The sequence below is a fragment of the Mustela nigripes genome, chromosome 2 (assembly GCF_022355385.1).
Source record: "Mustela nigripes isolate SB6536 chromosome 2, MUSNIG.SB6536, whole genome shotgun sequence".
NCBI lineage: Eukaryota > Metazoa > Chordata > Mammalia > Carnivora > Mustelidae > Mustela > Mustela nigripes.
Window position 1 is genome coordinate 15,703,373 of NC_081558.1, and position 23,015 is coordinate 15,726,387.

At 43.0% G+C, this 23,015-nt stretch overlaps 1 protein-coding gene across 2 annotated transcripts in view; it reads left to right on the plus strand.

Annotated features, from left to right (window-relative positions):
- Nucleotides 1-23,015, plus strand: part of LARS2 (leucyl-tRNA synthetase 2, mitochondrial) — a 151,784-nt gene that overhangs the window by 20,577 nt on the left and 108,192 nt on the right. For both annotated transcript variants that reach the window (XM_059389548.1, XM_059389549.1), the window contains exons 4-5: nucleotides 1,374-1,465; nucleotides 3,981-4,041. In XM_059389548.1, the coding sequence (XP_059245531.1) occupies nucleotides 1,374-1,465; nucleotides 3,981-4,041 (153 nt within the window). The remainder of the gene's footprint in view (nucleotides 1-1,373; nucleotides 1,466-3,980; nucleotides 4,042-23,015) is intronic.

The following is a 23,015-nucleotide window of genomic DNA, read 5'->3' on the forward strand; positions in this document are numbered from 1 at the left end:
TGGGATGGGGTGACAAGTCCAGTCTGGGACACTTCGAATCATGGGTGCCTTGGACCTGAGGCGGGATGGCCATGGCCAATGCTTCAGTGCACCTCGGAGGGTCCTTGGACCAGACAGAAAGATGGGGAAAAACCCCCAGGTGTGCAGTGGGAAAGAAATAAGAGATAAATATAAATATAAATAAACATATTCATATTTATATATATATATATAGTCCCTATTTCTAAAAATTTAAATTTACCAAATTTAACTGGTTATGTATGTCTGGTAGAATTACAATCGCGTTTTGTTTTCTTCTGAATATTTTCCCCTGTGTACTCAATTACTTATAGTGAATATGTGTTCCTTCACATACCAGAGGGAAAAGTATTTTTATAAAAGAAAATAAGACCTCTTTCTTTAGTAGAAAATGGCCCGTTTTGATACGCACGGGCGATGAGGTGATGCGGGTAAATACCTCTGAGTATTTGTCATTGTCCTAAGGCAAAGTGTATGAACCCAAGCTCAGGTCGTCTATATGATTACTAGCAAGGCTGTCCCTTGACGCCACCGTGCACGTTTCAAGCCATTGTTCCCATTTGTAGCATGTATGTTAGGTGGACAGAAGCTGCCTGCTGAGCTGTAACTTGTCCATTTGCAGAAATGAATGCCTTCCTGGCCCTCCCCGGCTGCAGGTGATTGCTTCTGGTGTCCTGCAGCCAGGCTGCAGACTCTTGCTGGGCTGCTGTTGTTTAAACTGTGAAATCGAAGGGGGTTTGGGCTGGAGGACAGCCTCCAAAGCCTTATTGAGCTCTAAGATTGTAGGCTTCCTTATCTTTCAGAGAATGGGAATACCTTACAGGGAATGATTCAAAGTGACTGTTGCACTCTAGAAGGGGGGCTGGTGCAACAGAGGGACTGATGGATTTTTAATTTTAATTAATTTAAGTTTAAATTTATATAAGTGCATAGGGCCAGTAGCTACCATATTGGACGGCACAGCTCCTCCATTGGAAGATAGTAATAGGAGGTGAGCATTTTAAATGCCTCTACACTTTTACATGTATATATTTTTAAGATTAAAAAAAAAACCTCTGTAATTTTAGAAAAACAATTTATTGTAGAAAATACAGACAAGAAGAAGAAAGTAAAGAGTAGTCATAAAGGAGAGTTTACTCAGATAAAGGGTATGGGCACCATGGTATCTCAGCTTCTAAATGCTGTCCTCTGCATATGTCCTAGTAACCAGCTGGCTTTCAGAAGCATAGCCTGGAATCCTCCAGAAAGGGTTACAACATGTTAGTAGGAAAGAATGCCTGTGTATGGCCCAGAAGACAATATGGACAGAGCTGTTAGCAGCCCGCCATGACTCATGTTTCTCTCCTGGGTGCCAGGTGATCAACCCCATGGGCTGGGACGCCTTTGGCCTGCCTGCCGAAAATGCAGCCATCGAGAGGAACCTACATCCAGAAAGGTGGACACAGAGGTATGTATTCACAGGCATCTTCAAATACTTCCATACAGAAACTTGAAAAAGATGTTTTCATCTGTGCATGAGAAACAGCAAAGCAGACAAAACATTGCAGTCTGCCAAGCCATGATCAGGATTGTATATATTGGCGCTTGTCTTCTAGCGTGCTGTATTCTTACCTTGAGATGTCCCAAAGAAGGTTCTGGGTATTTATTCATCTGTTCATCTTGATGCTTTGTTGTTATAACATTATTCTGCCTTTGAGTCTTTGCATTTGGAAGGAAAAAGAAGGAGAGGGTTGCATTTGTTAAATTTCTGCGATGCTTCTCATCTTCTTGACCACGGTGTGAGCTACATCCAAATTCTGCATTGTCATTTTCTCTGAAAATTCTGTTAAATTTTGCCTTCACCATTCTGGACCAAGGAAGAGGGGACTTAAACATTCCATGTAGAACTATGTGGCCAATATATTTGGGGGCTGGCTTTCTCCAAGGGGGACACATTCTCAGTTCCACCTGTGCCTCAGGGTTCCATGTACCTGTGGGCCAGTGGTGCCCATCCCTCATCCCAGAACCCAGCGGCATGTTCTGGACTCACTCCATCAGCCTCTTTCACGAAGATTTGGGGTCTTTCCCCCACTCCATGCTTCAAGAGATCTAGAAGGGCATTTCCAGGTCCTGTCCCCATTGTCACTGACCTTGCTTTGCTTTATTTAGCCCGAGACGACTTTGTAAAAACATCCTCTGTACCACCCACTTTTCTTTCTCCTCCTAAGCCCCAGTTCCCACTTTTTCAGTTATGGTTAATTCTGGATTAGATGGAAGTAATGAAAAAAGAAAGAAAAGATAATCAAATAAGGTGGATCAAATATGGCACAAAATTGATGTAAACTATACTGAGGATTGGTAGAATAGGGCCCGTGGGCCAGATTTGGCCCTCCCTGATTTTGTAAATAAAGTTTTATTGGAACACAGCCATACCCATTTGTTTACATAGTGCCCATGGCTACTTTCATGATACAGGGGGCAGAATCAAGTTGTTGTGATGGACATATGGCCCACAATGCTGGAAACATTCACCATCTGGCCCTTTACAGAAGAAGTTTGCCAGCCCCTCCACAGAGAAAAGAGCAGTTAAGAAGATGGCCCCTGAATCAGGCCACCTCAGTGTGAATCCTGCCTTTCCTTCTTGCTTCCTAATCACCTTGAGAAAATTAATGTCTCTGTGCCTCAGTTTATTTCTTTTTACAAGAGGGAAAGTCTTGTTCCTACCTCATCTGAATGGTTAAAGACTAAGCACCGTCTTCATTGCTGCTATAAACAAAAATTCCATAGTTTGGGTTGACTTATAAACCATAGATACTCCTTTCTCATAGTTCTAGAATCTGGGAAGTCCAAGACCAGGGCACCTGCAGATCTGATGTCTGGAGAGGACCCCCCCACCCCACGCCACTTCCTGGTTCACAGATGGCCATCTTCTCTCTGTATCCCCAACATGGCAAAGGGGCAAGGAAACTCTATGGGGTCTCTTTCATAAAGGCAAGGCTCCCATTCAAGAGGGCTTCCCCCACATGACCTCATCCCCTTCCAAAGTCCTCACCTCTAAATACCATCACCTTGGAGGTTAAGTTTCAACATACAGACTCTGCAGGGACACAAACATTGTCCATAGCAAGTGCTCTTCTGCAAAATGTCTAGCACAAAGCCTGGCGTAAAATAAACTGTTTTGGCTAAGTGGAGATCATCCAGGGGAGAGAAAAGAAAATGATGTATTACCTTATTTCATATTATGTGAAAGTTGATTCATTCGCTTTTCTCCCCCATCCCCATTATTGGACAGTTTTAGATTTTACGTTTTGATTGATAAGCATGAGAGCACGTTTCTTTTGGATTCCCACAATTTGCAGATTAGGGTATTTCTCTTCAGTCAATTTTAAATTTATAAATTCTTGGCTTAAGGGGACGCCTGGATGGCTCAGTGGGTTAAAGCCTCTGCCTTCGGCTCCAGTCATGATCCCAGGGTCCTGGGATTGAGCCCCGCATCAGGCTCTCTGCTCAGCAAGGAGCCTGTTCCCTCCCCACCCCCCTGCCTGCCTCTCTGTCTGCTTGTGATCTCTATCTGTCAAATAAATAAATAAAATCTTTTAAAAAAATAATAAATGCTTGGCTTAAATTTGTGCGGAATACAGACATATGGTTGGGTTGGGGGTGCCCATACCAAAGGGGTTTCCCATCATAAACAGAGGAAGGGCCAGTCCCCAGGACCAAAGACCATTGTGGTTTCTAGTAGATCCTATATGAATCCGAAGAATAGGTGTCCTCTAATTCTAATACGTTGATATTTCCGTCGATTCTTAGTGATTTATTTTTATTTATTAATTTTTTTTTTTTTCTTTTTGGCCCGGGCAGGGCACCACGGGCAGCCCTCTTGAGTAATCTAGACTTTTGTAGTTTCCCTTCACGTTCTCCAGTATGGTTCGCCTGTGGCTTTCTCCCCTTGAAAACTAAACTGTCTTCCCTCTGTCTCACAGTAATATTGAACACATGCGGAAGCAGCTTGATCGACTGGGCCTGTGTTTCAGCTGGGACAGGGTAAGTCAGCCCTTTCTCCTGGAAGGGTTTCATCTTTATGAAGGTCCCACGTGCACAGAAGACCGTGCCACTTCCATGTTTCTTCTGTTTGGGTTGGGAGAAGGGACGGGAGGGAGGGATTAGCGCTCCACAAATGGAAAAGTATTCCCGGAGGACAGTCTGCCTCCAGACAAGTAATTTTCTGTGGGATTAAGCTAAGAGAGTTAACTTCTTATTTAACTCTACAGCTGACTAGAATTTATGTGTGTCAAAATCTTTACACGTGGATTTCTCCTCTCCTCTGCAATATTTTATTTGATTTGTTTATTTTTAAGATTTTATTTCTTTCTTAGAGGGAGACAGACCTCGAGAGAGGGAGCACAAGCAGGGGCAGTGGAAGAGGGAGAAGCAGGCTTCCCGCTGAGCGGGGAGCTCAGTGCGGGGCTTGATCCCAGGATGCTGGGATCGTGACCTGAGCTGAAGGCAGACACCTCTAGTGAGCCACTCAAGTGCCCCTTCTCTGCAATATTTTAAAAAGACTATTGGAATCTCTATAAACTTGATTAACTCTCAGCCCATCTGGTTTTTTTAGGTGGCTAGGTATTAAGTTGACTGACCCATTCATTTACCTTTGTTCCAAGTTCAAAATTGAGTCTCATAACAGCCCATAATGCTGTGTCACAAATAGCATTTTGGTGTAAAATGCTTTTGAATTCTGTATTAAGTGAGTGGAGAATTCCAGGTATGGGAGGACTTCATGAAGACCACCTGGGTGTTAGGAACATTCAAGAAACTGGGAACTAAGCCCTTCAACGCTCTGGCCAAAGTCCCACCCCCGTAGACACTGATGTCCTGTTTGGTAGAAGGGATTCACTGGACCCTCCAGCGTCAGGACCCTTCTTAGCATCCATATGCTCCACAAAATGATTAAAGATTTCATTGCTGAATCTGTCAAGGTCAAGTTCACATCCTCTTCCTCAGGAGAAGCACCTGGAACAAACCTAAATACGATCTTTTCCTCCTCCTCCAGCAATTTCTTAAGTAATTGAGATTTAATGAGTGTAGCAAAAGAAAGCAAACACATTTGAACAGTCCTTTTTCTTTTTTTCTGGTAGCTTCTTTAGGTAAGGTCATGAGCTGAATCAAGTTCTTGTTATACCACTGATGGCATTTTTACCACTTACCTGACTTGCAAGGTTATCAGTGTTTCATTTGGTGGAGGTGGCAAAAAGTCCTGGAGGCCCGGTCCCATTGTTCTGAGGTGCCAGAAATCGCTAATGAAGTGCAGTCTGATGCAGAGACAGCCGAGTGCTGCCCAGAGCTCTCCAGAGAGGAGAGTGTAGATTCTTTGAGGGCAGAGATGGACTCGTTAACCCTCTAGTCCGGCACAAGAACATCAGCCATTAAGTGATTCCCAATATTAGTGGATTCTTTTCCTTATTATCATAGATGATCAGAAAATACAGAAAAGTCTAAAAAACATGGGTCAGTGAGGCTAGTTTAACATCCTGGTATGGTTCCTTGGGTCTTTTATTCTGGAATTATAAACATCTATGTAATTTACTTTTGCGAAGTTAAATTCATAATGCGTGTTTTTATTTTGCCTTTGTTTTTACCCACTACTCATGACCATCTTCCCATTTTATTAAATATTCTTTGAAAAAATGACTTTTCAGAGTGGTATAGTTTCTGTCTTATGACTGTATTATAACTTGTAAGTTTACCCCTTATTATCGTACGTTTAGATAGATTTTAATGTTTCTCTTTTATAAATATGGGTTCTCAGTCCCTTTTGTGCAAATCTGAAGTCCAGAAAGCTCTAAAAACTGAAAAATTTATTTTAACTCATTCGACTGCAAAATCTTACCTGAACTGGTATTTATCTCTCTTAGAATGAATATCTGTATATTTTCCTGTAGGAATAGTAATATAACTTGTTGGGTATTATTTTTTGAAAATAGGTCTTCATTCTGAGGCACAATTGACTGCATCGCAGATAAGGGGTTTTGAACCTGTCATACAGTCTTGTAGATAAATATGTCTTCACTGCTACCACTGTCTAATGGTTACTGAGCACTTACCTTGGGCCAGACACCCATAATTATCTCTTTGGGCTGATAATTATGGGAGGGACTCTTTGGGTCCCTAGTAGGTTCTAAAATGAAGATACTTTTATTGACATCATTTTATTGCTGGTCACTCAAGCAAGCAGGGCTTGGCTAATTCACTGACCAATTTGCTCTGTTCATCCCCCACTCTTGGAGCAGAAATCTTGATACAACCATTTTTTATTATTTCTTTAATGTGAGCTCTCAGAAAAGCCATGGACAGGTTTAAGGCTTATATAAGTACTTAAAGGAAACTTAAAGGTATCATTTGGCTGGTGGTATTTGAAGGTTTGAAGACCATACAAATTTATACTCTTCAGTTATTAGATGTTTTCGTCTGTATTTCTATCACTGTCCATGATAGGGAGGTTCCCCCCACCCACATGTTTCGTGGATATTTGAATTTGGGGTGTGTGTGTGTGTATGGATGATCTAATCATGTCTTTTGCCCACACAGATAAGGAGTGTTCTTTTCTTTTTCCTTTTCTTTCTTCTTTTTTTTTTTTTTAAGATTTTATTTATTTGAGTGATAGAGCCAGCAAGCATGAGGCCAGAGAGGAAGGGAGAGGCAGAGGGAGAGGGCAAGAGAATCTCAAGCGAACTGTGTTGAGCCCAGAGCCCGACTTGGGACTTGATCTCATCACCCTGAGATCATGACCCAAGCCGAAACCAAGAGTCAGATGCTTAACCAACTGAGCCACCCAGCCCCAGATAGGAGTTTTTAGGCCCAATTTATTCTTTATATTATACATTTTCTGGTCGTGTGTTATTTCCTAAACATTATGTTTGGTATCTACCTCTAGTTTTAAAATCACGTCCATAACAATTATTCAAATCGAAGGTTCCTTTGCTGGTTTTAGTGTTCATCAGTAGACCTTTTTAGAGCATGTCCACCCGTTTAAAAAATCTGGATTTGTGAAAATTTTTTTCAACTCTTGTTTTTCTGGCATCATACATTGTCTTCATAACAGAGAATGACTATCCTCTTTTGCTTTCATCTGTGAACAGGAGTTTACTGGGGCATGGAATTCTTCTTTTCTTTCAGATTTCTGTAGTGGACCTTGATGCTCAACCTACTGTCTTTTTTTTTTTTTTTTAATAATTATAGACTTAACTGGAAATTGCCAAGTAGTACAGAGAGATCCTACGTACCCTTCATCCAGCTTCCCCCAATGAGAGCATTGGATAAAATTACAATATAACATAATAACGAAACCGGGAAATAGACACTGGCATGAAACTATTAGCAAAGTAGGAGCCTCATTCAGATTTCACCAGTTTTCCACACAGTCACTGGGGTATGTGCAGTAGTCTTCGTTCTGTGCGGCTTAATCCCCATGTGGAATTTAGGTAACAGCCTCTGACCCACCAATGTTTGGTGGGGAACCTGGGACCAGCTCAGACAGTCCATTTGGTCCATTCGTACATGCAGTAATCTTTCTACCCCTATTTAATGCTTGTTGGTTTCTTCCCATCTCTGCCCCTGCCGTTTCAGGTTTTCATCAGAGTGTCTCCCAGTTTAGTGCTTCCACCCGAGTTTTGGGTGCTGAGTGACCGCTTTCGATCTGCAGTTGTGGGTTCTTCCCCGTGGCAGTTTTATGGGCTCTGGTTCCCAAGAACCCCGACTGTCAGAACGCACGCGCTCCGCTTACCATCCTCCTTTGTTTGCCTGTCTCGCTCATGACCTTGGTCCCTTTGTTCTTCTCTGCCTTTGGGAAGAACTTCTGTTTGCTTTCCACATCACTGGTCCGGTTTCTATTGAATCAGTGCTGCTTTGTGTGGCTTCAAATGCAGATACTCATTTTGCTATTGTATTTTTAGATTTAGTCCTATTTTTTCCTTATCTCATTCAGTTCCCAGCTTCTTTGTCAGTCCTCTTCTTTATTTTCTTCTTTCATCATCTTATCTCACATCTTCACAGACCACGTATGTTCAGAAACTTTGAGGCTGTAAGGAGATGCTCTTGAAAAGTTATGTTTGCTTCCCGTGCTGAGTCTTTTCTACAAGTAAGAATGCCATGTTGTCCTTGTTTGTTGCAGAATCTCTTCATAGACACCATGTGGATTTTCTCCCATGTTTGCTCAGTGACGTGGACTAATATGTCAAGTCAGAGATCCAGCCGCCTGAGGGGAGGGGAGGAGAAGGGAAGCTCCTTGGTAGTCTCTGTATCACTGATTCCTTTCTGGGTTTGGGGAGTCCACTGCTCCTCGTGCATCTTTCCCTGAGGTCTTTACCCAGGGATGAGGTGTGACATCACAGATACCCCTGACCCTGACTGACCCAGAGGGGTCTTTGTGGGCTTTCTGTTTGCCCCATGGCCCCCTGTCCCCTCAGGACTTTGCCTTTTCAAGTAAGAAGTAGCGGAGCCCTGCTTCTCAAGGGCTCAGTCTGTTCTTAAGGGTAGGGGGTGCAGTTGGGCTTACGATATTTTTCTTCAATTTGGTTCCATCTGCCAAAATTCTTCGGCATTGCTGACACGTTGGGGGCACCGTGTATTGTTTTCAGTACTGGTGGAGTCCCTATGTCCCCTGTCTTTATATTCTGTTTGTCTTTTTTTTTTTTTTAAGATTTTATTTATTCATTTGAAAGAGAGTAAGTGAGAGAAGGAGCAGGGGGAGAAGCAAGCTCCCTGCTGAGGAGGGTGCCCGACGCAGGACTCAATCCCAGGACCCTGAGATCACGACCAGAGCCAGAGGAAAGCAAGACACTTAACTGCCTGAGCCACCCAGGCGCCCCACACGCCAGTGCTTTTTGATTAAATGTTACACTCTGTCGGTCATATGGACCAGTGAAGTCAGGAAATAAAACAGTAGGGGGTGCCTGGGTGGCTCAGTGGGTTAAGCCTCTGCCTTTGGCTCAGGTCATGGTCTCAGGATCCTGGGATCGAGCCCCGCATCGGGCTCTCTGCTCAGCGGGGGGCCTGCTCCCCACCCCCACTTTCTCTGCGTGCCTCTCTGCCTACTTGTGATCCCTCTCTGTCAAATAAATAAATAAAATCTTTTTTAAAAAATAGTTTATTTAATTGATGAGGCAAGTCTGTGCCCTTTGCAAGTGACCTTCCCAAAGTCTCATAAGAACTGATAATTAACAGAATATTTTAAAGTTCAGATAGCTCAGAAAGGCTGTCTTCCTTCCCCAGATGGAGAAAGCCCACTTTAAAACCCGGGTCGGGTCTCATTCTCCCGCCTCTTCCCAGGTGGGACTCCCGGTAGAACGGTCCAGCTCTCCAGCTACATTCTCATCATTCTTACATAAGAGGCTTAATTCTCAGGATTAAAAAAAAGAAGAAGAAGAAATGTATACATTTCTGGAGTTCAGGCATGTCTGGTGAGCCAGAACGAGAGTCAAACGTAGCCGTTAGCATTGTACCGGCTTTCACTTTTTCAGATGTTATTTCTGAAACAGCTGGTGTCATCTCAAGAAGAAGGAAAGCAAGAAGCCGAAAGCTGAATTTGAATGGCTGAACATCTACTAAGGGAAGAATAAAGAGGAAATAGATTCCAGACTGTGCAGTGAGAGACCGGGACGTGCTTCTTTGTAGAGCACTTACTCCCTGGAAGAGTTGGCAGCCTCCCTACAGAGACAGTGTGGGCTGTGTTCTTCTCTCGTGGGCTCAGGTGATGGCCTCAGAGGTCACCTCGTGAGTTCCTTGTGACAGATGACAGAGTTAGCTTTTGGGATACCTGCGTGGCTCAGTCGGTGAAGCATCTGCCTTCAGCTCAGGTCATGATCCCAGGGTCCTGGGATCGAGCCCCGCATCAGGCTCCCTGCTTCTCCCTCCACCTGCCGCGCTCCCCCTGCTTGTGCTCTCTCTTTCTCTCGGACCAATAAATAAAATCTTTAAGAAACAAGACCAAAAAACAAATGACAGAGTTAGCTCTTCAGTTGTTCCATGTGGCCCATCGAGGCAGGCGTGTCTCCGACTTCGCACTCTGCCTTCTCACTAGTGCTCTGCGCTGGTTCTAGAGCAGGTCTTGGCCGGGCATCTTGGTTGAAGTCAGCTCTGGGGCCTGATTTTTATCAGGCATCATCTGGGTAATTGTTGTGGGAGCAGTCCCTCGGAGTTGCCTTCAAACTCAGACAGGTATAAGAAGGAGGAAAAAAAAAGTTCAAACCAGAGGGGATTCAAAGGAATGTGGCAGAATCACTAAAGGAGGGCTTTGTTACTTGTTTATGGCTCTTGCTGAGTGATTCCCAAAGACACTCATACTCCAACGTGCCATCAAAGCAACACAAGACAAAACGGAAACAGATTCCAGGACTTGGCATAAATAGTGTCTGGATTGATTTTTCTCACTCTCGCATACTGGAGCAATCACGAGTTGAGTCTCATAGTGTTTCTGGATCGCGGTGATCTTAGGAGTTTTTATTTACACTCCTTTTAATTCGATTTTTAGCCCCTCTCCTTGGCTTCTGTACATGTTGGTGCCCAGTGATAAGGACTGACAGCTTTGCCCGTCAGCCACGGCAGAGCCAGTCAAACTCCGGAATTCCTGCCCCCAGGACAGTCGCCCGCTGAAGCAAACGCCAACATGCTTCCCCAGCTTCCCCAAGGCGGCCTGCGCGGGCTGAGAAAGGCTATCAGGGAGCCAGGATGGGAGGCACATCCGAATTGTGCTCTATCAGAATTTTTACCAGGATAGGCTTGCGGTGCCTTTGAGCTTTCCCAGGTGTTATCCGGCAGTGCTGCACAGCCTGCGTGAAGTCGGAGGGCCTCTGGGGTGTCCATGGCATCTCCACATGTCCAGATCTCTCCCTCTCTCTTCCCTTTCAGCATCCTCTTTCTGTTCCCTGTTCGCTCTCACCCCTGCCCTTGACTCGCTTTCCTTTCCAGCACAACCCCCTCTTTTCTTTCTCTCCCCTCTCTTTCTGGTTTTTTTTTTTTGGTTGTTTTTAAGATGGAAAAATTCCAGTTTACACTCCAAAAAATGAGACTGGTATAGAGGACCGCCAAGCACTTGTCGCCCATCTTCCACAGTTGTCTGGCTTTATCCACACCGTCCACTCTGAATCACTCGCCAGTGAGCTAAAGGTCAGATAACTTCATCTGTGAAGAATTCCGTGTGGATTGCGGGAACACGGAGGCTGACTCGTTCCTTCTTCCTTCCCTCCTTTCCCCCTTCACATTCCCATTGTCGCAGCTGAAGCAGGGAAGGGCAGTCCCCTAACGTCACAGAGGACCAGTCTTCTTGTAGATTGCACTGATGGTCTTGTAAATATCTCTTTCTCCCCAGACACCAGCATTCATCCACCTGCATCCCTGCTGGCCTTTGTTTGGCCCTTTCTCTCCGCACCCCCCCCACCTTGTGTTGTTATCACCCTCTTTTTGTGCAAAACACACAAGCTCTTTGGACCGTACCTGCAGCATGATCTTTATGCTTACTAAGTGAAAATTACGTTTGCTTCAAAGGCCCTTAAACTTGGCATTTTGTTTACATAGAGGACTGGACTTCTGATAGGAACGATTAAACTCCAGGAAATAATGAGGGCTCAGAGAGCATAGAAAGATATATTTTTAAGTGTTTTTTATTTTAGAAGAATTCAAAGAAGATTTTTTTTTTTTAAGATTTTATTTATTTATTTGACAGACAGAGATCACAAGTAGGCAGAAAGGTAGGCAGAGAGAGAGGAAGGGAAGCAGGCTCCCCGCTGAGCAGAGAGCCTGACTTGGGGCTCGATCCCAGGACCCTAGGATCATGACCTGAGCTGAAGGTAGAGGCTTTAACCCACTGAGCCACTCAGGTGCCCCTCAAAGATTTTAAAACAAAAGGAACTTGGGGGCAAGTAAGAGCCTGAACACATGGTTGGGAAGATTCCCTGTGGTGAGAGCTGGGAGCCATGGTTGCCTTGACAACATGTAACAGGCACTCAAAGTGACTCTGCGAATCTTCTGTCAAGTCCTTACAGAGGTGAAGCAGTTTATCTGACAGAAGCAGAAAATTAACCTTTTTCCAGAGGTTTCCCTCTGGGCGGGAGGGAAGGGGGGATATTTTTGTCGTAGCTGAAGTGAATCAGCAGCCCATCCTTCAATTCTTTCCTGCTCACGGGGAGTTGGTGGCAGTGCCCTACGGTTAGTGCTCAGGACTACAGTCATCTGGAGGTTAGGAACCACGTGTTGTCATGAAGGCAAAACACACATTCCTCTGACCTTGTGCAGAGCTGTGCCGATCCAAGAGTTACATGTCCAAGTTCATGGCTTCAACCAGGATAGCATTCTTGGATTCTTCAGCCGTAACTGAAGAAGGAGGTCTCCTGGGCCCCTCTGGATTTGGCTATTCAAGGAAGTAGTCGGTCTTATCCAAAGTCCTCCCCCACTGGTGGTCATGAGCCCAGTCCGGCCAGTCTGGCTAATGGCAATGGAATTACCCGCTCCTCCCTGAGGCCTGGATTTTGGTGACAGGTCTTGCCATTCACACGGGGTGGGCACCATCTGTTGCCCCTCTGAACCTCAGCTTCTCTATGAGGGAATGTTCCATATGGTTATTGAAAAAATAACTCTTAGTTCACTCTTTAAATGTCTTAGAAAATAAGAATACAAAACCCTTCTCTCCACAGTTTGGTCAGGTCTCCAGGTCTGTCTTACAGGTCTGTCTTATATATCATTGGGGCCTCAGGTGGGGTATAGCTTGGGTGCTTGTAGTTGTATGGGGACAATGGACTTGAAGTGTCCTGGGAGGCAATATCTAGATTTTTTTTTTTTTTAAGATTTATTTATTTATTTGACAGAGAGAGATCACAAGCAGGCAGAGAGAGAGAGAAGGAAGCAGGCTCCCAGCTGAGCAGAGAGCCCGATGCAGGGCTCGATCCCAGGACCCTGGGATCATGACCTGAGCCAAAGGCAGCGGCTTAACCCACTGAGCCAACCAGGCGCCCCGCAATATCTAGATCTTGAAGATGAAGTCGTTACTCCATGAAAATAACAAGGATTATTTATATGTGTACTAATACTGGTGGTTCTTAAACTTTGTGAGTCTCAGAATCACCAAAAGAGCTTGTTAAAGCACAGGTTTCTGGGCCCCACTCTCGAAGCCTTCTTATGCAGTCGATCTGTGATTTTGTTTTTCTCTTCAGAAAAAAAAAAGGATCTTAGGAATGATTGTGCTCCCAAACTGTATTAGGTAGGAATCAAGGTACAGGCCTACCCTCAGATATTTCTGGTGTAAGGTAAAGCCTAACTGAATAATAAAAACAAATTTTGAAAAAGCTTCCAGTGTTTTTGCAGATACACAAATTATTTTTATAACTTAAGTTGTGAGCTGTTACACCCATGCAGACCAGAGCATAAAACACTCTAGTTTATACAGCCACCGCCTAGGTTGCAAAATACAACTTCACCAATACCCAGAAGTGCTCTGTGTGTGGCCTTTTCTGTTTACAACTTTGTTTCTCCCCATGACAAGTAATCAGTGTTCTGACATCAGGTGATCATCACTGCCTTGTTGGCAATATACTTTTACCACCTATATGTGGTTTTTAAACAGTTACATAATTGGACTCCCATAGTGTGTGTGTGTGTGTGTGTGTGTGTGTGTGTGTGTGTGTGTGTGGTGTGTGTTTAAGTAATAATCTTTATGCCCAGCATGGGGCTTGAACTCATGACCCCAAGATCAAGAGTCCATACTCTTCTCACTGAGCCATACCCTCATATCTGTTCTTTTGTGTCTGGCTTCTTTAACTCCACATTTGTTTTTCTCCAACGATTTATAAAATGTTTTTGAACATTCATTTGCCTTCAGTTGGATTCAACAATCACTGCATTTTGCCATATTTGCTTCATGACTTGCAGAAACGGTAACACTTTGCACCTAAGTACTTCATTTATTCCTGTCTGAAGACTTGAGACGTGCTCCTGCATGACCACCATACCATTTGACAACTAAAAAAATTAACAGTAATTCCATATATTATCTTATGTGCAATCCATATGCGAGTTTTCTGGTTGTTGCAAGAATGTCTTTCATAGCTATTTTTATCCTAGACACATCCCCCGAATTAGTTTTCCATTGCTACCATAAAAATTACCACAAACTTAGCATCTTTAAACAACCCAAACTTATTATCTCACAGTTTTAGGAAGGCAGAAATTTTGTGGGCTTCCCAGGGTCCTCCATTCGGGGTCTTATGAGGCCAGCATCACAGTGTCAGTGGAGCTGTGTTCCTTGCTGCATGTTGAGAAGGAATCTGCTTCGTACCTTGTTTGGAGTGTTGGCTGAGTTTAGATCCTTGGGGTTGTAGGACCCTGTATTCATGTCTTTCCTGGCTAGCAGCCGGAGACCATTGTTTCCTGCTTTGAGGCTGCCCGCACTCCTCCTGTGCCCTCCATGTGGCTTCTCCAGCAACAGTGGTTGGGTCCCTCTCATGCTTCCAACCCCTCTTACGTGCCCTTTTTACTGTGTCTCTCCGACTCCAGCCAAAGAAAGATCTCTGCCCTTACCAGCCTGTGTGATTGATGACACTGGGCTCACCTGCATAATGTAGGATAATCTCCATTTTAACTAAATCTACAAAATTCTTTTAGCTACTAAACTAACGTGTTCATGTGTTCAAGGGATTAGGGAGTAGATATTCTACGGACCACATCCCAATACCATAGGATACCCATAGATTAAGTCTTAGTAGATTTTATTTTATTTCTTTTTAGGATTTTATTTATTTTTTTTTTTAAGATTTTATTTATTTAGGGGCACCTGGGTGGCTCAGTGGGTTAAGCCGCTGCCTTTGGCTTGGGTCATGATCTCAGGGTCGTGGGATCAAGTCCCGCATCGGGCTCTCTGCTCAGCAGGGAGCCTGCTTCCCTCTCTTTCTCTCTGCCTGCCTCTCCGTCTACTTGTGATTTCTGTCGAATAAATAAATAAAATCTTTAAAAAAAAAGATTTTATTTATTTATCAGAGAGAGAGAAGGGGAGAGAGCGAGCACAGGCAGACAGAATGGCAGGCAGAGGCAGAGGGAGAAGCAGGCTCCCCGCTGAGCAAGGAGCCCGATGTGGGACTCGATCCCAGGACGCTGGGATCATGACCTGAGCTGAAGGCAGCTGCTTAACCAACTGAGCCACCCAGGCGTCCCTATTTTATTTTATTTTTAATTTATTTGACAGAGATAGATCACAAGCAGGCAGAGAGAGAGGAGGAAGCAGGCTCCCCGCTGAGCAGAGAGCCCGATGCGGGGCTCAATCCCAGAACCCTGGGATCATGACTGAGCTGAAGGCAGAGGCTTTAACCCACTGAGCCACCCTGCCCCAAGTCTTAGTAGATTTTAAAAGGTAGGTATCATACAAAGTGTTTTCTCTGACCACAGTGGGCTGAAGAGGAAGTTAAACAACACGTTCTTAAACAACCAGTGTCTCTAAGAAATCACAGGGACATTAGAAAGTACTTTGAGACAAATGAACAAGGAAGCACAACATACCAGTACTTCTGGGATGCACTATGGGGGACTTGTATAACTACACGCACTGACATGAAAGCACAAGAAAGATTCAGCAGCCTATCTCTACAACTTAAGCAACTAGAAAAGGGAGAACAACCTAAATCCAAAGCTAGCACAAAGAGGGAAATAATGAAGATTAGAGCAGAGATGGTGAAATGGAGAATAGGAAAACAGCAGAGAAAACCAACAAAACCAAAAGTTGGGTCTTCAGAAAGATCAGCAAAATTGACAAACCTTTACCTAGAACTGACTAAGAAAGAAAAAGACTCTGATTACTAAAACAGGATAATGTAGATGAAATGGGTAAATTGCCAGAAACAAAACCTGCCAAAACTGAATCACAAAGAGATGGGAGATCTCAATAGACCTATGACTCTGAAGGAGATTGAATCAGTTATCAGAAATCTTCCAACAGAGAAAGCCCTGGACTGGATGGCTTCACTTCTGAATTCTGCCAGTGTGAGGTGCAGAAGGGGCCCAACCATAGGAGCTCCTGTCTTGGTGGAACTGGAATGGGCCACTCTTCTGGCTGACTTATCATCCCAGAAACTCATCAAATCCTGATGTTCAAGAGTTTTTATGGAGCTTAATCGCCATCTCCCCCTACTCTTCAGGGGCAGGTGTGACTAAAAGTCTTAGTCTTGTATTTGTCTTTCTGGTGACCATCCCTATCCTGAGCCAATCTAGGGGCCCTACCCTAAGTCACCTGAGGTATGCTCAGAAAAGGGGTCCTTTTGAATGGAAAAAACAAACCAACCCTCCTGTCAGGAAATTCTAAGGATTTTTGGAGCCTTGTGCCAAGAACGGGGACAGAAAGTTATACAAATTTATTTCTTATTACATCACAGATTTCAATTCTTGAGATTTGCTTTACAGCCCAGAATAAGATCTGTCTTGGCATCTGTTTTGAGAATATTGTGGATTTGGCTGTTGGGGGGGTAGAGTGTTCTGTAAATGTCAATTAGGTTCTGTTGGGTGATGTTGAATTCTAACTCCTGTCTAGTTCTGTCTTCATTCTGAGGGAGGTATTGAAGTCTTCAGCTATAATTTTTATAATTTTGGATTTTTCCATTCTCCTCATACTTACTTCACATATTTTACAGTTCTGCTGTTTTGTGTATATACATTTAGGATTGCAGTGTCATCTTGGTGATTTACCTTTCTATCATTATGTGAGGTCTTTATCTGTCACTGATAATTTTCTTTGCTCTGAATTCTACTTTATGACGTTGTACTTTCAAGTACATGAAATATTCTAATAATATAGCCACTTTATTAGTCTGCTTTAGTGTTACATTAATAAAGCCTTTTTTCCTTTCTTTTAATTAATTTTTTCATGGTATTTTTTGAATCCTTTTACTTTCAACCTACTTACATCATTATATTTGAAGGGAGTTTTTCTTAAACAGAATACAGTTGGCACATTTTTAATTTTTTAAATTTTTTTTAAAGATTTTATTTATTTAACAGAGAGAAACACAGTGAGAGCAGGAACAGAACCAGGGGGAGCAGGAGATAGGGAGAAGCAGGCTTCCTGCAGAGCAGGGAGGCCGATACAGGGCTCGATCCCAGGACCCTGGGATCATGACCTGAGCTGAAGGCAGACGCTTAACAACTGAGCCACCCAGGTGCCCCCGGTTCATTTTTTAAGATCAATTCTGCCAAACTCTGTCTTTTAATTAGTATATTTACACCATTTATATTTAATGTAATTATTAGTAGGTTGTGGCTAAAATCTGACGTTTTAATTTATTTTTTGGTTTCTTTTATTTTTTGCTTCTCTGCTTTCTTTTTCTGCCTCTCTATGAATTACCTGAGTGTTTTTTAAAGTTCCATTTAGATTTGTCTATACTTCTTTGTTTGCTTCTATATTGTATAGCTTCTTTAGTTGTTGCTTTAGGTATAACATGACATATATATTATATCATAGCCCATTGGTATTGTCATTTTACCAGTTTGAAATGTAGAAACCTTACTTTACATTCCTGTGCTCTTCTCCATTTGTAATATATTCAGAGAACTCGAGAAAGAAAGTCTGTTGTATAAACCCATACTTTTGCTTCTTTGTTTTTTCTTCATTCCCGATGCTTTAAGATTCCCCTTTTTGGGGCATCTGGGTGGCTCAGTCCATGGGCATCTGACTCTTGACCCCGGCTCAGGTCTTGATCTCAGGGACATATGTTCAAGCCCCACATGGTGGACATGAAGCCTACTTTAAAAAGAAAAATCCTTTTCTTACTATTTTCTTTCTATGTAGAGAACTTCCTTTAGCTATTCTTTAAGGATAGTTTTGCTCATGACAAATTCTCTTGATTTTTCTTAATCTGAGAATATCTTGATTTCCTCTCCATTCTTGAAGGATAATTCCGCTGGACATCCAATTTTGGGTTGACGGTTATTTTCTTTAAGTACTTGAAAAATGTGACACTTCTTTTTGGCCTCTAGGGTTTCAGATGAGAAATCTGCTGTCTTTTGTATTTTCTCCCTGTAGCTAATACATTGTTTCTGTCAGGCTGCTTTCAAGGTTTTCTTCTTCATCTTTAGTTCTTAGACATTTGATTATGATTTGTTTTGGAGTGGATTTCTTTGGATTTATCTTGTTTGGAGTTTAAGTTTCTTGAATACAGAGGTCTATGTTTTCCCAAATTTGAGAAAATTTTGACCAATATTTCCTAAAATACTTTTTCAGTTCCATTCTCTTTCTTCTCTATTTATGAAACTCTAATGACTTCAGTGTTAGATCTTTTGTTATCATCTCATATGTCCCTGAGACTCTGTTCTTTTTTTTTCTTTTTGAGGCTCTGTTCATTTGTCTCAGTCTGTTTTCTCTCTTTTGTTCAGATTAGAAAAATTCTATTGTACTGTCTTCAAGTTCACTGATTCTTTCCTCTTTCTCCCTCCATTCTGCTGGGAGCCTATCCTTTAAGCTTTTTATTTCAGTCATTTTGTTTTCTAGTTCTAAAATTTGTATTTGGTTCTTCTTATAACTTCTCTTTCTTTGTAGAGACTTTCTGTTTTTTCATTTGTTTCAAATATGTTTATAATTTCCCATTGAAGATTTCTTATAATAGCTGCTTTAAATCCTTGTAAGATAATTTTGACAGTCTGGGTCATTATGGTGTTGCCATATGTCAATTGTCTTTTCTCACTCAGTTTGAGATCTTCCTGGTTATTGGTGTGGCTAATGATTTTTTATTGAAATATGGACATTTGGAGAATTCTTTTAAGACTTTAGATTTTATTTAAACCTTACATATTAGCAGGGATTCCCTGGTACTTCTCCAGTGAGTAAAAGAGGGCACTGCCTCTGTACTTATATGTAAATGTAGGATCTCCAGGTGGCCATAATCAACACCCCGGGAATGGAGGACCCCCTTGTTACAGCTGGGCAGGGGTAGGAGCAGAGACTCCCCACTGATATTGCCCTGATTGACAAAAGGGACATTGTTACTGTCCCCATGTGGATGCCACCAGCACCATGGAGGGGTGGCCCTGTTACCACAGAGCAGGGACAGACTTCGTGACTCCTCTGACACTATACTATCAGGGAGAGGGAGGGGCACTTCATTAGTGCTGGTTGGGGTAGAAGTCCAGATACCCCCTGTGGTCTCTACTGTCACCACCAAGGAGGAGTGCTTGTTAATGTCCATAAGGATAGCAGATCTAGCTCTCCATTGACTTCGTCTGACACCACCCTGGTGCAGAGTTTGAGTTGCCTTGCTATAGCCTCCCAAGGTTATAAGTCTAGGCTTTCCACTAAGTCTTTGCTGGTGGGGGTGGGCTGCCATTTTTTCTGTGATGCTGGCCAGAGTAGAGCAGTTGTCTAGATTTTCTTTCTTGCTAGGCTGTCCCTTCCCTGGAATTCTAGCTAGAGAAAGCAGGCTTTTCTTTTTTCTTTCCTTCTTTTTTTTAATTTTTGATTTTTAAAAAATTTTGGTCTGTACACCTTAACATTTCTGGGTTACTGGCTTAATTAGCTGCCAATTCCAGGACCTACGGGTCATCAAGAAAATCCATGGGACTCATCACTGTTTCATTCCTCAGGTGCTAAGGTCTTTAACCGCTTTGCCTTCTCTTTTTCATTTTTCAGACTCTTACATTGGTTTTATATATAGAATGACCAGGGTTTTTAGTTGTACCAGTGAAAAGAATAGGGAATAGTTTATCTATGCCATTGTCCCAGAAGAAGACGGAATGCATATTTAAAAATCCCCCCACCTTCCGTGAGATTCTGATCTGTGCTTCCTTGCTCCTCGCCATTCCCTTAAGAATCATTGGACTAAAAGATACTCAAAATAATTTTCTATACTTTTTTCTAAGTTTAGAGTTTATTTCTCAGTCTGTGTCATATGTGACAGGCTTGGAGCCGCGGCAGGTTTCCACTACTCATTCCTTATGGAGCTTGCAGGCAGCAGAACAGCTCATTTTGTGCACTGCTGTCACTGTTTTGCATCCGTGGAATTGATGAATTGCTGTTTCCTCTTCCTCTGGATCTATGCCCACGTCTAACAAATAGCCCTCATATTATTTAGGAGGCCTGGAGAACTCGTGTCTCAGAATACCTTTCAGACGACTCTGTCCTGTGAATCCTGAAATTTTCAAAAATGTTGCAGATAAAATTAATGTTCTTTTGTTCCAGAAAAATGGGAAAATTGTAGGAGAGCTGGCGTGGCTCGGAGAGTTGAAATCCTGGCATCTGCCCAAGTAGACTGATACAAATTGCAATTCAGACCCATTAGTCTCATCTGTCGTTTAATGGAGGGTTTTCTGTTCCCAACTGTCTAGTTAGAAAAGCTGTCTGTATTGTTAGACGGCCGTGATGAAACCCTTGTCAGCTGGCAAAGAACAATTACCAAGAAATTAAGCAAATTGCTGCCTCTCGTCCGATTATGGATAGTTGTCAGAGTCTTGTGTAGTTTGTGGCGGGAGACAGCTTTCACGTTCCCATAAAAATGAGGGTGCTTGGAAAAGAATGGTCAAGAAAATTGCAAGAAGAGGAGCTCACTGATCAGGCTGATTTCAGTTCAGAAAGACAACGTGAGCTGTCGTGAAAACTGCAAAGACCACGATTTCCCTTCCATTAATACTCATTCTCTAAATTGGCCTCAAGAGCACGTCAAACACTAGCCTTTCAAATTAGGTGAGAATTTAGCTGTAGCCCTAGATTTGAAAAACCAGACTTTCAAGAATAAAACGCGTGCTATGTAAAAGAACAGTGCCTAGCGTTTGTCATTGTCAGTGTTCATGAAATGCTCATTTTCATTCTAAAGTTAGACCCGAGACGAAGGAACATAATTACATAAAAATGAGCTCTTAGACAAATGTTAGGTTCATGATTAATTAATTGCCCTGATATTAATAACACCCCTTCCCTCGACTCTGCAGAGGGGGAGAACAGGGAAGCTAAAGCAGACCAGAGGCAGAAACTTGGCAAAGGTAGAATTTAATAGGTGGTTGAAGGGAGAGGGATGCAAGGAAGTGGCCAGGGAGGCTGAGAAGCCTGGGCGGTGGGAGTCTCAGGGAATAGTAGCCTGGGAAGGAGGAGGGTACCCCTAGCCAGGCCTGTTGATGGAAAGGTGCACATGAGGGGAAATGAAGCAGAACCTAGTGGTAAGGACAGGTGTGGAGCCCATACTGCCCCGGGAGTTAGGGTGGATGGTGGATTACCTCTCTTTCCCCCTCAGTCAGATGGGAATAAGTAGGGCAGTGGTGGGGTTGACAGTTCAGGGAAACTTCAGAGAAAGGAAGACAGAACATGAGATGGCCCACTGTAGGTGGCCTTAATCTTCTTAATGATGCCACTAAGCCAGTGCTAATACATAGCTGGTACCCAGACAATGTCTGTGGAATAATTCAGTGAGGAAATGAACAAATAGAACCTTGACTTGGGTAGAAAAATCCATCCTTTCTGCTCCCCTGTACCACCATTTTCTATCGCTGTAGCCAGTTAGTGAGTCCCTTAGAATAAGGACTGCGTAGTAGACCCTCAGAGGATGTTTTTCCATTGGTGGATCAAATGGGGGGAAGCATAGAATTCAGAACCAACCTTATAGCAGGAAGCTGAGAAACTGATGTCAGTGGATTTGAGAGGTTGAGGTTATCATTTGTTTTTGATAATCAAAACATTTATCAAAAGAATGATCATTTGTTTAGTTGTAGAAGTTGCTAATGGAGGTAAATGTGGTTCTTTCTTTGCCTTTGGAAGCTTGGAGGCTCTGCATACAAATGTCTTAGAGCCCTTAGTATGGTATGAATTGGGGCAGTAATTCTCAGATGAACCCATATTTGGCAAAATTTAGTACCAATAAACTGGATTATGGTTCTAAGAAAAAACATAACACTTAAAAAAAAAAGATTTTATTCATTTATTTGACAGAGATCACAAGTAGGCTGAGAGGCAGGCAGAGAGAGTAGAGAAGCAGGCTCCCCGCTGAGCAGCGAACCTGACGCGGGGCTCAATCCCAGGACCCTTACCTGATCAGATCACCCTTACCCTTACAGATCATTACCTGACCCGAAAGCAGAGGCTTTAACCCACTGAGCCACCAGGTATCCTGAAACATAACACTTTTTTTTTTTTTTGGTATGAAGTCAAATATCTCTTGTTTATTTTTCATGAAACGTAACACTTTTAAAGAAAGCCTGTTATTTTTTTAAGTAAGATTTTATTTATTTATTTATTTATTTATTTATTTATTTATTTATTTGAGACAGACAGAGTGAGAGAGTGCAAGAGCATGAACAAGGGAAGGGGCAGAGGGAGAGGGAGAACAGCTCCCCTCTCAGCAAGGAGGCGGATGCAGGGCTTGATCCCAGAACCCTGGGATCATGACCTGAAGCCAGAGGCAGCTGCCCAACTGGCTGAGCCACCCAGGAGCCCTGAAAGCCTGTTATGTTTTCAAAATTAGCAAAGGCTCTGTCTCAGGGCTTTCTTTAAAATATATACATATATATATATATATATATATATAGTGAGGGGCACCTGGGTGGCTCAGTGGGTTAATTCCTCTGCCTTCGCCTCAGGTCACGATCCCAGGGTCCTGGAATCGAGCCCCACATCAGTCTCTCTGCTCAGCAGGGAGCCTGCTTCCCTTCCTCTCTCTCTGCCTGCCTCTCTGCCTGCTTGTGATCTCTGTCAAATAAATAAAATATTTAAAATATATATATATAGTGACACTTGACTGCCTGAATTTTGGTATATTTGTTGCTTTAATGAAGATTTATTGAGTACCTGCTGTGTACCAGTCCTGAGCCGGACAGTGTTGGAAAGACAAGCTGACCCTCACCCTCTTCAGATAACCTTGATCCTCACAACAGTTTCCAGATGAGGAAAGTGAGGCCCATGGAGGTGAGCCATTTGTCCAGGGTCCCCTGCGAGTCCAGAGCAGGACCACGGACAGAGTCCAGTGCTCAGACACCAACACACACACACACACACACACACACACACACACACACAC